General features: G+C 45.8%; 1 protein-coding gene across 1 annotated transcript in view; it reads right to left on the reverse strand.

Moving 5' to 3' along the window:
* pea (ATP-dependent RNA helicase pea) overlaps window positions 1-17,489 on the reverse strand; it is a 71,635-nt gene that overhangs the window by 24,815 nt on the left and 29,331 nt on the right. The window contains exons 10-14 of the mRNA XM_075681989.1: window positions 16,308-16,392; window positions 16,112-16,212; window positions 9,293-9,440; window positions 6,979-7,160; window positions 682-876 (exon numbers count right to left, since the gene is read on the reverse strand). Of these exons, the coding sequence (XP_075538104.1) occupies window positions 682-876; window positions 6,979-7,160; window positions 9,293-9,440; window positions 16,112-16,212; window positions 16,308-16,392 (711 nt within the window). The remainder of the gene's footprint in view (window positions 1-681; window positions 877-6,978; window positions 7,161-9,292; window positions 9,441-16,111; window positions 16,213-16,307; window positions 16,393-17,489) is intronic.

Here is a 17,489-nt window from a genome sequence, read left to right on the forward strand (position 1 = left end):
CCCGTCAACATGTCTGGGGCTAGTCCCGCATCCTGAAAATGAAAGCATCTTTCGAAAGCTTGGGACGCATTCATGAGCTTGTATAAGCTTGCATTGTCTTCATTCAAGCTAGTCAACGCATGTTGCGGTGAACACACACACTTGCCCTTTGCCCAGACATCGAGAGGATCTCGTTCACAGCGGCTCTCACTGAACGAGGTCCTATCAATGAGGTTCTACTGTACTTAAGGCCTGAAGGAACACAGCGCACACCAATATACAATGCGTCTCTGGCATGATGCCTCTCTACGAACACGCAAGAATAGCAACTCTGAAACCATCGCCCCAGTCCCCATTCGTTGAAAATACTATGTGGCTGAAAACAGGGCATTGTAAGCCAGAGATCAACTCATATTATGAGCAAAACTGTTATTGCTATCTACTTGTATGTAATGCACTTGATATGACAGCAGACGGTGATTTCTAACAACAGCACTGCCATGTAAAGCTTGCGGCGAGACACTTGTCTACGTACATGCCTGGCCTACAGGATGGAAAAGACTAGAAAGTGTACAGTAATGGTACAGCTGACCTGTAATAACTCCTACATGGGTAATTAAAAATTATGTTTAGTCCAAACAAACCTCAGGTTCTTGGTTGCCCTTACCTTCTCATGCTCAAGGTAAGGGAACCACAGCTCACCTCTTGTCCCAGCCGGCAGCCAAATTCTTCAGCCACTCTCTTGGCCACCGACATGGCAGCCACACGCCTCGGCTGTGTGCAGCCAATCTTTCCCCTCGTTGTGAAGCCTGCTTCTGCCAAGTACTGGGTGATCTGTGTGGTCTTCCCTGAGCCAGTTTCACCAATGACGATCAGGATCTGGTTATCCATGACGGCCTGTGGGTGGCAACAGAGCACAAACATGAATCAGCATGCAGACATGGCACCTTATCTGCGGTACAACAAAATTTAGTTTGCCTGCTGTCCCATGAATCTTGGATTTTTTAAAAAGCATAAAACAATTCAATGTGTAACAAGCCAGGGCCTATCATAAGAAGCCAACCAACACTGACACCAAGGACAACATAGGGGAAATTACTTGTGCTTAATAATTGAAATGAATAAACAATAAATTAATGGAAATGAAAGGGAATGAAAAACAACTTGCCACAGGTGGGGAACGCTCCCACAACCTTCACAAGTGGCACGACAACAACCATGTTGTAGACGATCATATGACAGCAATGGCATGGTTTCTACGCTGGCTGTTCAGTGCAAGCCTACAACATGGCGATTATTAGGTTCTACATAGGTAGTGGATGAGCACAAGTGAGAGAAACACATATTGTGACCTCATTAGCGAATACATGTTATACAATTGTACATACATATGGCTATTTCATGTGGTGTATGTTAAAACGACGAAGGTATTTGCACTTCGGCGATGAAATGTTAAAGCTTAATTAACTTGGGTGATCATGAAGTCTGTACAGTGTGTAGTGAAAGCTGCCAGGAGGAAAGTACCGGGCAAAGTGGGCCAGTCCTGGATATAGTGCAGTCTAACAGTCAAAGCACAAGCTCAAGACAGCTTGCGCCTCAAAGCGCAAGCTGTCGCAAGGAAAGAAGACGACATAGTGGCATGAGGTGCCCGCACCAAGTGTTTCAAGAAGCTGGCTGACTCTGGAACGAGAGAAGCATGCGTGCTATCGAGGCTGAATGGTTAGAGCACCTGGCTACTGTGATCAACAGCAGAGGCTCGAATCCCACAACTTATTTTATCTTTCTTAAGGCGAGGTAACACAGGAGCTCACCTACTGCAAAGTGCCAAGAATAAGACAAGGAATGCTTCACATTAAAGAAAAAAGTTTTACCATGCATGACAGCCCACAAATTACATAGTGACCCTGTTGGAAGGCTTTTAAACAGCTGTACGAGCAGAAGACAGCCACTGGGTCAGGTGCTTCTGCGACAAGAAATTTAGCGTAGAGCCCACTACAGAACAGCACCATACTTTGTACATTATAAAGTCGACTTTTGTTAATTCGATCCTAATGGGATCGCCGAAACTGGCCGAATTATTCGGCGGGTTGAATTAAACAAACGGCAGAAAAAATGATGAAACACGTCATTGATTCACTAGACAGTATTTGCCTTAGCTGCAAAGTTGGCTGCGCCGCTATACAACTTGTTATGCGGTAGAGCGTACTATGCAGGAAAAGGTGCAACTGTTACAGGAGATAGTACATGTTCCTCAATTTACACACCTACATGCGCCGTCTATCGTAACAGTATGAACACCGAGACGCCTAATAAGCTTGCTGGCAGGCCTTCAGAGTTTTAGATAGACTCCCGCTCTTTTGTTGCATTTGAATGTCCCCTTGACTTTCAGAGTTTTTTTATCTTACCACTTTCCTTTCCGCTAGCTTTCCCAAAACACACATGGTTTTTTTCTGCTCATTGATACTAGGCCCCGTCAACGGTCTCATACACGAGACACGCCTGGCAGATGACATACGGGCTAAAATCTCCACAGTGACGTCACAAACAGCTATGAACAGCTGCCAGTATGCTTATTAGGCGTCTAGATGCTTGTACTGTGATCAGAGACGGCGCATGCTCGCCTTTATAATTAAGGAACGCCTACTATAGCCCGTGACAGTAGCCCCTTCCTATTCTCAGTATGCTTCACCGCAGAAAACGGCTGTTTTGCGGTGAAGCTAATCAGTCAAGTTCGGATTATTCGGCGAAGGCCAATTTTGAGATCGAAATAATGGAGGTTCGGGCCCATATATATGTACAGACGCCGGCCGGGACCTTCGGTCGGGATTGAATTAACCGAAAAATGAGATTAAGTCGAGTTGGAGTAACGGAAGTAAACTGCAGTAAACATGAAACCTGTGTTAATAGAGAGGTTTAGTGGTCCTGCATTCGGGTAAACCCAAGTGTACTGGGCGTTTTAAAGGATGAGCGGAGGCACAAACGTGAATGGCTTGCACAGCGCAACTATCTGGTGGCTGCAGAGCTCAACTGGACAAACACAGAGCTAATATTGCAGTAACCAAGTGTATTCCACTTAGCTACTGGTGTAAATTTTCGGCAGTGCCGTATTCGTGATGCTGCCTAAAATTTGCACCAGCAGTGAAGTAAAATACACTTGGTTACTGCAATATTAGCCGTGTTTGTCTGATTGAGCTCTGCGCCACCAGGTGGCTATGCTGTGGAGGCTGTTCACATTTGCACTTTCGCTCATCCAGTAAAATGCCCAATCCATTCGTACTTACTCGAATACCAGACACACCTAAAGCTTTCTAATGTATACATAATCCCTACATGCATTCTGCATTCAAACACTTTTTTTTTTTAAGATAGCCAGCTCCATGAAAAGCACTGACACAACGTTTTCATATCTTTCTTTTTTGCATTATCAGATAGCTGCCAACCACACCAGTGGTATAAAGCCTCAACTCCTCTACTTTGCAACAAACCATGAATTGCATTATCTTCTAACGTGAGAAATTCAAAACGGGCACCATATACTGGCTGTTTCAGCGAACACTTTCCAAATTAAAAAAAAAAACTGCCTGTGGCAGATAGACAATTCTAGTCTTTGAGCTGGTCTACTCGAAGAGGAAGACATTATTTGCACAAGAAATTGAAATGCACAATTGACTAATTAACAAAAATTCGGTAATTGAGTTTTTAACTAGTGACTCAGCTTAGGTCCTCAACATGTCACACGTATCAGGGGTTGTGGTAATGTGATGTCACTGACATGTGAGTGCTGCACTGGTTGCCATAGCACTGTGACTGTCCTGCAGAAAGGCCGGATAATAAGGTGAGAGGAGGTGTAGGGCACGGTGCGTTCCGACAGAAGCAACAGATAAATCAGCAATTTGCTTCATTATATTGAAATTGCTTTCTACTGAAATTCGACTTTTTATCAGCCACCGATCGATTTTTCTTACAAGCAAAGGGGCCGCAGAGTTTTCCGAATTATCAGGCAATAAAAAAAAAGCAAATTTTAATGGGAAAACAATTCATTTTGATAAATTGGGGAGTCGGCAACGAATGATACGGTTTCATGCCACGTACGTCGACGATATCTTCTCGACGGTACGAATTAAGTGAAGCCAGCCAGGCTTTCGAATGCACTCTGCCCCCGCGGCTCATAGCGTCGCCTGCACTGGGACAACGCTATCAGGAAGAGCGCTTGCAGCGGGGCGGCGAATGACGTCTGCCTCTAGCTCCAACGGGTCACTGAAATTCGAGATTATGCAGTCTCTGATACTAAACTCGCGGGAAGAGAGCTTACCGTATTTACACGATTGTAAGTCGACCCCTTTTTTAAAATTTGAAAGTCTGAAGTTGGGGGGTCGACTTACAATCGAAACCAAAACATGGCCCCGCCAAAAAAAAAAAGCGATACCAACGAGAGCTACAACGTAGTTACAATTTTATGTTTGCTCTATGGCCCTACCCGTATCTTTTCGCTATCCCGCATGTTTGTTCGCTTTTCAGAAGGGTTTTTCAACATTTTTGAGAGTCTTACAGTGCATGCCACACTCATGGGGGGGTGTCGATAGTTGATGGAAGCGCCGCTGTTCCCATTTGCGGCGGCACCCTCAGAACGGCGGCGCTTGCGGGGAGTATCGGTAGTTCATGGAAGAGCAGACACCGCTCGCGGGTTTCTCTTTCTCTGTTTAAAGGCATTGGTATTGGTTTGACAAACTTTTTGACGCGCTCCACTTGACTGCCGGCTACGTGCTAATTCTATGCTTCCCCAGTCGTCATAAGTGCTGCAGGCCCACTAATCTTTCGGCACTCGTTCACAGCAGCGTTCAAGAGAGCTGCCATCCTTTACGCCGAAGAAACAAATCACTGCGCAGCGGGCCGCAATTTCGATGTTTCTAAACGGGTGGTGCGAGAGTGGCGACTGCAGCGAAGCGAAATTTTCACCCTGTGGCGGCAAGTGAGAAATTTCCCACGTGAAGTCTGGACGCTTTCCGGAGCTGTAGGCTAAGCTTGCGGCGTACGTCGCTGAAATGCGTGATCGGTCCCTGCCATTGAAGTGCGACGTGGTCATGAAACAAGCCCGGACCTTCGCCTTAATTTTAAGGTTCTGCTCCGCCGTGAGTACAACGAGTGGCTGGCGGCAGAAGACTGCGAAATTACGCCAACCGGACCTGTCAAAAGAGCCTCCCTGACGGCTGCGTGTGGTTGGGTGCATTTGGCGTGGGCTGCTGTTCTGCAAGATGTCCTGGTGCGGTCGTTTGCCAAATTTGAAATTTCGTTGGACCACGACGCGCTGTGGCACCGCAGCAACGATGACGATGGCAGCACTAGTGAAGACGAGTAGTCCAGTGACCATGTCGGCTACTAATAAATTTTCGTTATCGAATACGCCCTCGGGTTTGCTTTTTTTTTTTTTCCCGGTGAAGCGATATGGGGGGGTCGACTTACATTCGAGTCGACTTACAATCGTGTAAATACGGTACATGGTGCCACACCGTCTGCTTATGCGCACTCTTTGCACACGCAGCAGATTACACCTAAAGCAGGGTACACAGTAGCATAGGCGCTCAGGTGTGCTTAGAGCCATAGGTAGCCAAGGCCGAGGCACACACCAGAAATCAAAACGCGCCAACTTAACCTTCCCACGTTGCCCCCCCCCCCTCCCTCATGTGCACATGATCGCGTTACCGCAAGCTCGTTCCACTCCCCCTCTTTCCCTTTGCTCGTGCGGGGAGGCAGCATTCGTGTGTGAAGCGACCATCTTTCTTTCTCACCCTTGCACACTTTCACTCGCATCTAAAGCACAAAGTGTGCGGGGCACGATAGGATCTCATCGCACTTGGACTTTACACAAAACATGATGCAGCTCCACTTCAGGGGTCATTCTTGTCGGGCTGCTGCATGCGATTTGAGAGGTGCATTTGCAAGCAGTCGCTTGTAATTCAATCATTTCGCCATCTGCATCCGCTGAAGTATCTATTGTCTTGGCATTCCTTTGCGGTGGCAGATTTCGTTATACTGAAATCGCATACAAACACACTTCATTATATTGGTGTTGTAAATACATGGTGTTTACGTGGTGGTGATTTACTTTGTTATATCGAAAATTTCGTTATATCGAGGTTTAACTGTGTCACTAAAACAATCAATATTTAATCTCTGTCATTTTTCTAATCTACACATGAGACACATTTGCTAGAAAAAAAAAAAGAAAGCTAGCTTAAAGTGATGTGTCCTAGAGGGAAAAAAAAAGCTGTCTTAATCCCTCAGAAATGCTTAATTTGGCCCATAAAAGTGTTGAAAATGGCCCATTTTTGCCATTCACTACTCCAATATCGTTTATCAGAGCCACGCCGTAGTGGTCTTATTCGAAAGATCATTTTTTCTGGCTTGCTTTCCTGCCAAATGTTTCGCACCAAGGAGAATAAAATTCTCACATGGTGATTAGTTTTTCCAACTTTTCTAAAATGTCCCTTTCTGGCCATTTTTACCAGTCATCCCCAAAATTTGAAATGGAAAGGATTGTACAAAATGTTTTTATTATGTAGAGAAAAACTAACTGCATATTTACAACTAGCACATTAAATTACCTAATACCTGTAAATTTCATTCATCTAGTAGCAATAGCAATAAAAATTTCGCTTGAGGCCCATGTCAACCTTAGAGGCAATCTTAAATCTTAAAGGCAATCTTAAAGGCAATCTTAGCCTTTAAGCCTATCAAGTGCACTGTGCACGTTAAAGTGGGAAGCCGCGCTGTCCAGCTCGGACCCGTGTGACCAGCAAGAACTAGCGTGGTAGGTCCAGAAGAAGGCCAAGACTGCAGGGGCCCTGGACTGAGGGCTTCTCCCCGGCGCAGGAGCACCGGTTCCCTGTATTGACTTTTTCGTTTTAAATAAAGTTATTTCTCTCTCTTTCTCCTGTGAAGGTACCTGTTGCTGCAAAATTACTGCCCCAAAAGGTCAGTCAACGGTGACTGAAGGCTGACCTTGACAAGTTCGTCCTTGAGCTTGTAGATGGGCAGCGACTGCCTCTGCTCCAGGATGGAAAGTTGCGTCTTCTTGCCATAGGAGGCCTTGGCACCACCAGTCACATGCTTCTTCCACTCTGGCAGCTCCTGGGTCACCAGACCAATGCCCCGCATATTGGCGGCCAGTGTCCGTCCATCCGCTGCGAAGAGGAATAGTAAGCCAAAACACCCTCAGTAAGTCTACACATGGCACAGCTGAGAAAGAACAAGATGCCTTTTCTTTCTGAACTTTAGGGTGTAGGTTTCTCTTGTTTTATATTAAAAGGAAAAAAAATAACAGACAGCAGAGCAATCATCCCAATGCACAAATCGCACATAATATGTGTCACTGACGTAGGGTCTGGTGGACAGATAAATCTTTGCATAGAGTTGGTCTTTAGTATTAAAGCGGGACAAGACGCATATGTCACCACTGTAACTTCAGAAACATAGCACCTTCCATGCCACGCTATCATCCGTAACTCTGACAAAAAATGGTCAAATAACTTAACATAGAATCCTTTATGAAAAACAATGTAGATAATATTTTACGTTTATTATAACCGATTGATAAATGAATTTTAACAGCAGTATACAAGAAAATAAAATGCATTGCTGACAAGAAAATAAAAAAGTGCAAAGAGAATAAAAAGCACTTTCACCAAGCCGAGCTTGTCACGGGCCATTTTTACAAGAAACGTGCAGACGAACTCGGCTCGTTCATGGCACCGAAGGGAATAATGTTGCTAGACATACAAGGTACGAAAACACACAGTTTAGTGGCGCAACTTTCTTCACTGTAAGCCCTCGCTAATTTGCAGGGTCATTAAGAGCCACTGAATTTGGCCAGGTCCCTTTGACAAGATTGACGCATACATATAGACATTGCGACTGAATCTTCTGCTGGCCCTGCCCATAGGAGAGTCAGTTTCCCCATGTGCCTTCCCTTAAACTCTGCACCTCTTTTCTGCCTGCAGTTACGTATACTGTTGGCTGCCAAAGACATTCATTCGCCATTGCAGGCGGCAATTAGTTCCCACGATTGGTGTCATGTAATGCTTGTCTGCGCAGTGAAAATTCATTCACACATTCACTACAGTTCAAGGAGAGACTAGGGCAGAAAATTTGGTGCAATGCTAGCTGCATCTAGCAATAGGCAGACACATGTGTGATTCGCTCACTCAGCCCCCTACAGCAGCTTACCACAGCTGCACTTAATTAACGTCTGTCCAATGATGTGGCAAGAATGTCAACTTCTTCTGGAGCAGTATGAATGGCTTGCACAAGAAGACAACATCAGAGAGCGGGCATGGTTTTTATTATTGTATTTGCTTTCATAATGAATGCAACCCCCCCCCCTTTTCCATTTAGAAAGCATGTTTTTTCGTTTTCCTTGCATAACGACTGCACCTCGAACTTGCTGCCACGAAGTAGGAGAAAGACTGTGTGATTTGGCATCTCATACGGTGTCTGAGGTGCTGGTACGGGAGCCGGATCCAAAGCTCTCTCTCGTGCCATAGTGCCGAATTGGATGGCAAGCATACATGCCAAAACATCCTGCATCTGGCTCTCATTCTAGCTTCAATTCCAGTGGTTTCAATGCCATATTAGACACTGAATGGTACTGTGTGGCTCCTACTTTTGTCACGCACCGGGCGTCCGATCCGATCCACCGGGCGTCCGATCCGATCCACCGGGCGTCCGATCCGGATCTGAGGCAAAATGCCTCAGATCTGGCTACCGCTACAGTGCATCGGACATCGAAACGTACAGTGTGTCTCCTATTTTTCTTGCATGCCGGGCGTCTGATGCGGTGCTATGGCACAGCAATACACCTCGGATCTGGTGCATCAAAAGCCATATCGAACGCCAAATTGTACCATGTGTCTAATACTTTTTACAAGTTGCCGCGGAACAAAAATCACTCAAAATTTTACTTTGCATAATGAACACCCCCCACAACTTCGCACAAATTTTTTGGGAAAGAAAGTGCGCTCATTATTTAAGTATGGTACTTAAGGGGGGACGTGTCCTTGCAGCACACAGCATTGCCGTGTCCAATAGACATTGTCCCAGCCATGACCTCTACTTGCTGCGCTTGTTCATTAAAAAATGTTCAGACCTGCTTGGTGAAACCAAAGGTGGAATAAGGCTCTCGCTCACATGCTCACCCAGAAACATTAAATGTTTGCCTGAATACCACATATGCTGCACAAATGCTGTGACGTTCCTTCCTCTCATCAAACTGCTTTAAGTGACAGAAAATTGGTTTCCCAGGCAAGGTGACACTAACCATCAGGCATGGGGTCAATCCAGTGTTTGTTTAGGCCTGCAGGAATAGAGTCCATTTCTGCTTCTCTCTGTTGCTGTTTTTGCTCTCGGCGCTCCTTGGCAAGTGCAGACTGCATCATGGCTGCTTGAGCCAGTGAACCATCTGGGTTCTGTGGAAAGAGAAAGAAGGCAATTATGAAGATTATCTTACTGATTTAAAATGGGCCAATAAAGTGAATAGCTGCAGAAGACACGGCACTCTAAGTTTTCCTATCTGTTTGCTTTCATTTCGTGTCCAACAGCTTGTACTACAGTCGAACCCACTTATAACAATCCCAGATATAACGATTTGTCAGTTATAATGACCACATTTCACTGCACTTACAATTTTTCAACCCTGCCTAATGAAAGTGCACCTACATATAATGAATGTTTTCGACAGTGCTGTACTATTACAACGAGCACTTCAAAACCGATTGAAGTGAAAACGGAGAACATGTGAAGTTTTGAAGCACGAAATTGTGACTGAACTGCCCCCTCGCTCCAGTCTAACAGTGACAAATATACAACCGCCGAGATGAGCGAGTGCCATGTGCACATTTCAAAAGCAGCAAGGCAGGTCACTTGCTTTCAACTTCTTAAAGCATAATTACTTTGTTTAGCGCAAAACAATGGACACAAGAAAGACGACAGGACAAGGCGCTTGTCTTTTTTCTTTCTCTTTTTCAGTGAGCACCGCCCCACCACCCCCATGTGCAGGAACCACCAACATTCGATCACAAGAGTGCACTCATGCGACAGAATTAAAAAAAGCCATATTCAGCACTGTACAAGGTTAAAGAAGGCACACTAATGCACTGCGACCACAATGACTGTATGAAGAATGCTTCCGATAACTCTCGGGCGGTGGTATCATGGCTCTCTTTCAAAATCGTAGTATCACAAAACATGGCTTTGCACTTGCATATTTTACAATGTTGAGCCAAATGGGAACTTGTGCCTGTTGGTATGGATCGCTCATGTTCTCTAAGGCGCTCGTTAACCCAGCGGCCTGACCGCCCTACATACACTTTGCCACATGCCACCGGGGGCAGCGACGGGGACATCCAAAACACGCTGCAGCAAGCCATCAACGAGGTCGTTGCATACGTAGAACCGCGCGGCCTGGCGTGCTCCCCACAGAAATCGGAGCTCCTTCTGTACAAGCCTACTTGGGGAGGTCGACGCCCAGACCCTCACCCGCCCGAGATAGAACTCCACGTGCACCAGCAACGCATACCTACTGTACCTAGCATTCGTATCCTTGGCTTACGCATCCAACATAACGGAAGAAACACGGAGATACTCAAGCAATTAGATAATCATGTACACCAAACCACTCGCCTCATTGCACGCATCGGAAATCGACATCACGGGATGAAAGAAAGCAACCTTATACGCCTGGTAACCGCCTACGCCCTGAGCAGGATCACCTATGTCGCCCCGTACCTTAGCCTCAATGCAACTGACAAGCTCAAACTCAACACCATGATCAAGAGGGCCTATAAACAAGCCCTACATCTTCCCATCACCACTTCTAACGAGAAACTGGACGCCCTCGGCATCCATAACACCATAGACGAGCTTATTGAAGCGCAGCGTATTAGCCAATACGAACGACTCGCCAATTCCACCACGGGCAGGCACATTCTAGGCACCCTAGGCATAACCTACACCACCCAATTCGGACCAAAAGTACCCATCCCTCCAAACATTCGTGCTCAACTAGTTATCCCACCCATACCTCGCAATATGCACCCTGAACACAATCCGGAGCGACGTGCAGAACGAGCTAAACGACTACAAAAGCGCTACGACCAAGCCGCTGACGTAACCTACGTCGACGCAGCAGAATACTCCAACCAAAATGCCATGGCGGTCGTCGCAGTAGCGGGTTCGCAGTACCGCCTCGCCGCGGCCGCATCAATATTCACCACGCAACCCGAAGTAGGAGAAGAAACGGCCATCGCTTTGGCTTACGCGGCTACCAATGCACACTGCATCATAAGCGATTCAAAACGGCCATTCGTAACTACACAAGAGGACTGATAGCACCCCAAGCACAGAAGATTCTCTCTGGCACTCCTCCCTCAAGGCAACGCCGCGTGCAGATCATCTGGGCCCCTGGTCACTCGGGTCTGGCTGGAAACGAAGCCGCCCACGATGCCGCCCGAGCTCTCGCACACCGGGCGCATCATCCTTCTCCTGCGTCTTCCGATCCCGACCAGCCCTCTGTTCTGCATCGCGGTCACGCGCGGGACCGAATGGTCACGTTGAGAGAAATTCTCCTTCACTACCGCAGGGAGCGGTTACGCTACCCCCCAGCACACAAAACACTGAATAAGTCTCAATCTACCACTTGGCGACTCCTTCAGACACGAACCTTTCCGAACCCCGTGCTTTACAACCGCATGTACCCCGATGCATACTCTCCACTCTGCAAAGCGTGCGAGGCCCGCGCTGACCTCGATCATATTATCTGGCAATGCCCCAAAGCCTCACCCACCAACACCTCCCACACTAACACACGCATAACTACGGCCGAGCAGTGGGAGACATTGCTGCTCAGCTTGGACCCAGAGGAGCAGCTCTGGGCCGTCCGGATGGCCGAAGACGCCGCCAGAAAGCAAGGACTGGCCGCCGTCTGAGGAAGGGGGGATTGGGGGTTAGTCTCCCGACCCCCGCCACCCCTGAACCCCATCAAGGACATAACAAAGTTTTATCTCTCTCTCTTATATACCGTACCGACATTGCAATCTACCAACTTCACGTGCTTCTTTTCACAATCTGGTTTTTTACTTGTTTTGGAAATACAGCTGCACAACACTGACAGTTTCTGAGGAGCAGGAAACACTACCGGAATTTGGTATATGGTGGCAACATTCTTTAGATTGTGAGCCACTCTATTGCAATACGGCACAACTTCAGGCCTCTTCTTTTGTGTAATACAGTTACTTTTGTGCCGCTTCCCTTTCAGTTTCTGAAGCAATACCTCCGAGACTGACATCACCACCACACTTCAGTAACCCGCAGCCTGAAGCCTATTTAACTGTGCAATGCAACTCTGGTTCGCATAGTGATAACAAGATTTCATTAACGAAGATTCTAGACACATCAAAGCAATGAGGCGTTTCACTATCTTTGAGTGCGCAGACGCATAAGGTAAAAGTTTCTTACGTGCATGTGGCGAGTACATCCAACCGGCATGACCTGTTTGTAAGGATAGCTGCAGATCTAAAAACTTGCAGCATGTCTTGTCCTATCATCTTTCTTGTGTACATTGTTTTGCGCTAAACAAAGTAATTATGGATTCGCACCAACTAGTCCGCCAACGCATTGTCCTTAAACCACGCTAGGGTAACAATGCTTTCAAGGTGTGTATACAGCATGTCTCAGGGCAAGGCAGAATGGCGGCTGTGGCCTCTGCGATAGGACTGGCGTGTGCTATTGCAGAGGCCACAACAGCAGCACTTCAGCTTTTGCGCAGTTCTCCGCGCGGCAAGGTGTGCAACATCGGGAGGTCACGATAGCAGCTCTCTCGTTTAGAGTTGGTGGATGTTACTATGCCATTATTTGATCGTGGTTCGTCGACACTTTGTTTATGTCGTTGCCAATAAACATAGCGATGGCATTCTACCTTTCAAACGTCACACTTTTTCGAGCAAGAGAGAAAACATGTAAGTTTGTGCCTCTCGGTGCATGTGTGGCTGACACTACAGCCGTAACAGCGAGACCTTTGCAAAACCACGTTCCCCGTTCTCGAATGATGCCACTTCTCGACTGGGAGCTGGAACATAGCATCTAGTGTTGTCGTCCCCACAGGAGACTGTGACAGGTGATAGTGCAGTATGCTGCTGCTCAAGGGAGGCAAAGATCCTGTACTCGAGCAACATGGTCTCTGTTAGCGCTAACAAGAAAAAAAGGTGACTGTGTCTAGCAAAACACATACTGCAGTGAGCCCAATTTGTAAAGGCATATTGACTCCACTAAAAGTTTCTTCTTTTTTTTTTCAGAGGTGATGTCCTCCAGCGTTCGTTTCTTTTTCTTCTGATATTATAAAATTAACATTAATGTTTATTTTTGTTCATGCAGAAGGGAAGAAACGACATGGTTATCGAAAAATGCACTCTTGGTATCCAAGGTTAGAGAGTGGAAAACAAACGGGTACTTCAGTGACATGGTGGGACTGAAACGCGGAAATGTACCAGTATGACAGCAGCACTGAAAGCCTATGAACCTACGCTGTGTACCACTGCAGTGTCTCGTATACTCATAGGAGTACTGACAACAGTGGGTTCAGGCTTAGCAAGCCCCAGGGCTGCGTCAGCTGTCATCTCTCATAACTTAGCACGCAGCTATGCAGATGCGTTCAGCCTGCAATGGGCACCAAGCACTGCACTGCAAGAAGCACAATATTGCCCAAAAATAACAAAGACAGGTTTCTTTGGTTCATGCAGCGCCAAACACTGCACAAATGCATGTTCCCAGGGTGGTGCGATAAGCAAAGAGGCTCCCATGTCTACGGGCAAAAAGACAGGAAGAGCGTCACTAAGCATGTCACTGCAGGGGGGGAGAGTGTAAAAGGGGTAGAGACACAAAGATGGCAGAATAAGGGAACGCCTGCACAAAGGCTACGAGGCACGCCTCCATCACACCAGACTAGAAGAGATACCTTGGAATGTGGAGATGACAGACTCTCACGCATCCCCTGATGTTTTTCCGGCATGGCTCTCACATCTCCTGTAATTCGGCTTCCCGCCGTAGCTAAGCGTTGGTGGCGGTCGGTGTGGTTGCAGCATATTACGAGATCGCGTGAGTTTTGCGCTGTTTACACCGCACAATGGTGCACTTAGTCGGGTGCTACAGGGAGTAGGCTCGTCCTCTTTGGCTTGGGGTCGGTGAGCAATGCGGACACTCCGCGCTTGCACTGATCCACGCTTTGCGGGACCATCCCGAAAAAGACTCAAGAATGGCACCGGAATGGCTGAACACGATTGTTCGAAAATACCGCCATTTGCATGACTCTATGTGCAAACGATTAGTTGTCGGTGTCCAGCATGGGAGTGAACATATTCGCTCGCTATCCGGTCATGGTGAGTCGGACTTCTTCAATTCGTCACATGCCCATCATCATGTTCTGAGGATAGTAATTCAGCTAGCAGGCATTAGTGTATGAAAGATCCAATAAATGCCCTTCTGATTGTTTGCACAACTGTGTTGTGGTTACTTTGTCCCAAGAGCATGTGTGAGACCCCACAACAGGTGACAGAGGAATTGGTGAAGACTAAGATAAATATCTAGACAGATGGAACAAGAGTGGCAATGTTTATAGCAATTCGAAGCTGTGTCCTCAAATACATTGCACAGCCAGTATTCTAGGCTATAGGCTCAAGTTGCTTAATTTTTTTCCTAATAAATTACACAAGTAAACAACAGTGCATTAACCTATTGACTACCAAATATTATATGTGGTGCATGGTCCTTGTTCCGATTATTTTTGCCCTCTATGTATGCTATGCAAACTTTCACTGTCGCCTTCATTATATAATGCTCTACAGTAATAAACGCTGAAGAAAATATGAATAAATAAGTTTTTATTTACAATACGAAGCAGCACTTGTCAGTTCAGAACCATACTGTCAGTCAAATCTTAATTGTTGAGTGGAAATTTTTAAACACTCATACATGTGGAGAGCTATACTGCAATCTTCACACTCTCAACTGCCGTCTCTTTTGTTCTTTTCTGCACTGCACACTTTGAACTGTCGTGATCAACTTTTTCTTTTTTTTTTCCTGCCAGGGTTCCGCAGAATCTGATGTGGGAAATGCCCCCGCAGCACTGCTTAAGGCACATAGGTGCGTGCAGGTGCAAAGCTTCATCTGAGGCATCTGTAACTCTTCCGTCGGAAATCCCCACTCTCTACCAAGCACTGAAATCGAGCCTCTGACGAGATACGTGCACTTTGATTCACCCTGTGTGTCTGCTTGCTCCTCTGTAACAGGTACCTGGGTGCAGAAGGTACCTCATTGGAGGCCTTGGGCTAAGGTGGCCCTTACACCATTGGTGCCCTGTGCTTGGGTATCAACAAAAGATGACCAAGCAGCCTTCCCCAAGCGCTTGGCTCCCATGACAACATCAGATGCTCGACAACTGCTTTTAATGTGTCCTGGAACACAGGCTATCAGAAAGGCTGATTTAAGAAAGGCTGAACTGTAGTCACACCTGCCTGAAGACTATGACCGCTGGGTGATGGACAACAAATTCGCAAAGACAGTTGCAGTTCTTGAATGATGCAGAGTTGGAAGCTCTTACCTAACTTTCTGTTATTCAACATGCCTTGCAGCAAATCCTCCCAAAAGAAAAAAGTGCAATGTGCACTCAGACATTCTTGAGATGCTACCAACAACAAATTTTAAAAATCCAAACAACCGTGAAGTGAATGCCCCCTAGTGCCATCTATCGACAACATTTCTAAACTTGTCCAGCATATAAAGGAATAAAGGGGAAAATGAGAAATCCACCCAATCGTAGCAATTGCTACAAAGGAAACTCATACGGGTTCCTCGAAAGAAAAGCCTCGCAGTTGAGGAAAAGAAAAGCATATGTACAGCTGTTGTGCCATCTGTGAATACTTCTTTAAACCAACAATACATCCCACCTGACAAATTGCTGGCTTTAGCAATATGGTCCACATCGTTACGCCCGGTCGTTCACCAACTTTGGCAGCCAATGGGTCAAGTGATAGCAAAACATTCTTGAAAAGAAGGAAAGACACTTTTGTTTAAGTTGGACAGTACTGACCTTTACAATTCTAACAGGGCTCAGATCTTGCAGGTTCGATCTACCATGGCCTCTCAGAAAAGGTGGTTCCTCTTCAACCAATTCAATCTCCAAGTCTTCCTCTGCACGATCAAACCATCAAAATATTGCATTAATTGAAGTCCATGCATTGACAGAAGCTCCGAGTTGCAGTAAGGAGTGGCATTCCATGACATACCATCATCATCTTCCTTGGGCAACAAGCCAGTTGTCTCGTCAAAGTCGGGGAGTTCAGATTTGTCAATACAATTCGCAGACAGCATCTGAAAAGGCAAAAGGCAAGAAGTTAAGTGGCAGCTTTAGGACAGGGATTTTCTTAGAATCCGCATTACACGTAGATAATTAAATGAGAAAAAGCTTTCCTTTATCCAGTGACAGCACACTGCCGATCAGCCGTGTTGCCTTTTCTGGGGCTCTTATGCAAGACCAAATAATTTTTTTTGAATTTATATTCAATTACCAAATGCCACTAGAATTTCCATGCTTTTCCTTTGTTCTTCACGAGTGCCGAACATTTTATTTGCCACTTATAATAGTTGGCAATGAATTGAAAAAGTGTTGCCACCCTTCTTTGATACAATGCAAGAACCTCTTCGAAGTACATAGAAATTTCTGTGCCAACAGGAAGGTGTTCGTGTTTTGGTGTGATAGACTCAGTGTGTCCTATCACCATAAAAACACTGCCATAAATTATTACAAAGAGATTTGAGTATATATAAAAGAAATTTTAAAGGGACACTAAAGAAAAATATTTATTAAGTCAGTCTTTAGCATGGATTAGGTCTCCAAAGCATCACTTTTACTGACCCCCGACTTCTTGAGTGGAAACAATACACAAATGCAGGACATGATAGGTGCACCCACCGTGGTAGCTTAGCAGCTATGGCACTTCACTGCTGAGCTCAAGGTCACGGGTTCTATTTCAGCTGTGACGGCAACATTTTGATGTGGGTGAAATGCAAAAATGCTTGTGCACTTAGATTGCAGTGCACATTAAAGAACCCTAGGTGGTTAACATTAATTCAGAGTCCTCCGCTACGGTGTGCATTATAATCAGATCGTGCTAATGGTACATGAAACCCCAGAATTTAATTATTTGGTACAGGTATTGTGAAAATACAAATACAATGGAAGCTCGTTGTGCGAAGTATCTAATTTATAATCGGTGAATCATATTCAACTGCTTATTGCTTATAATTTTTAAAAAGGTTAATTATGTTGAATTTTGACACGAAAGAAGATACAATTTGGTGAATTTTATTGCATTTTTCTAAAAAACTACAATAAAGCCTGGGGGGGCTGGAGGTGAAAAATAAAGGTGAATCCCTTTGTCACACTTGCCTTTGTACCACATGCACCC

The sequence above is a fragment of the Dermacentor variabilis genome, chromosome 2, assembly GCF_050947875.1.
Source record: "Dermacentor variabilis isolate Ectoservices chromosome 2, ASM5094787v1, whole genome shotgun sequence".
Taxonomy (NCBI): Eukaryota; Metazoa; Arthropoda; class Arachnida; order Ixodida; family Ixodidae; genus Dermacentor; species Dermacentor variabilis.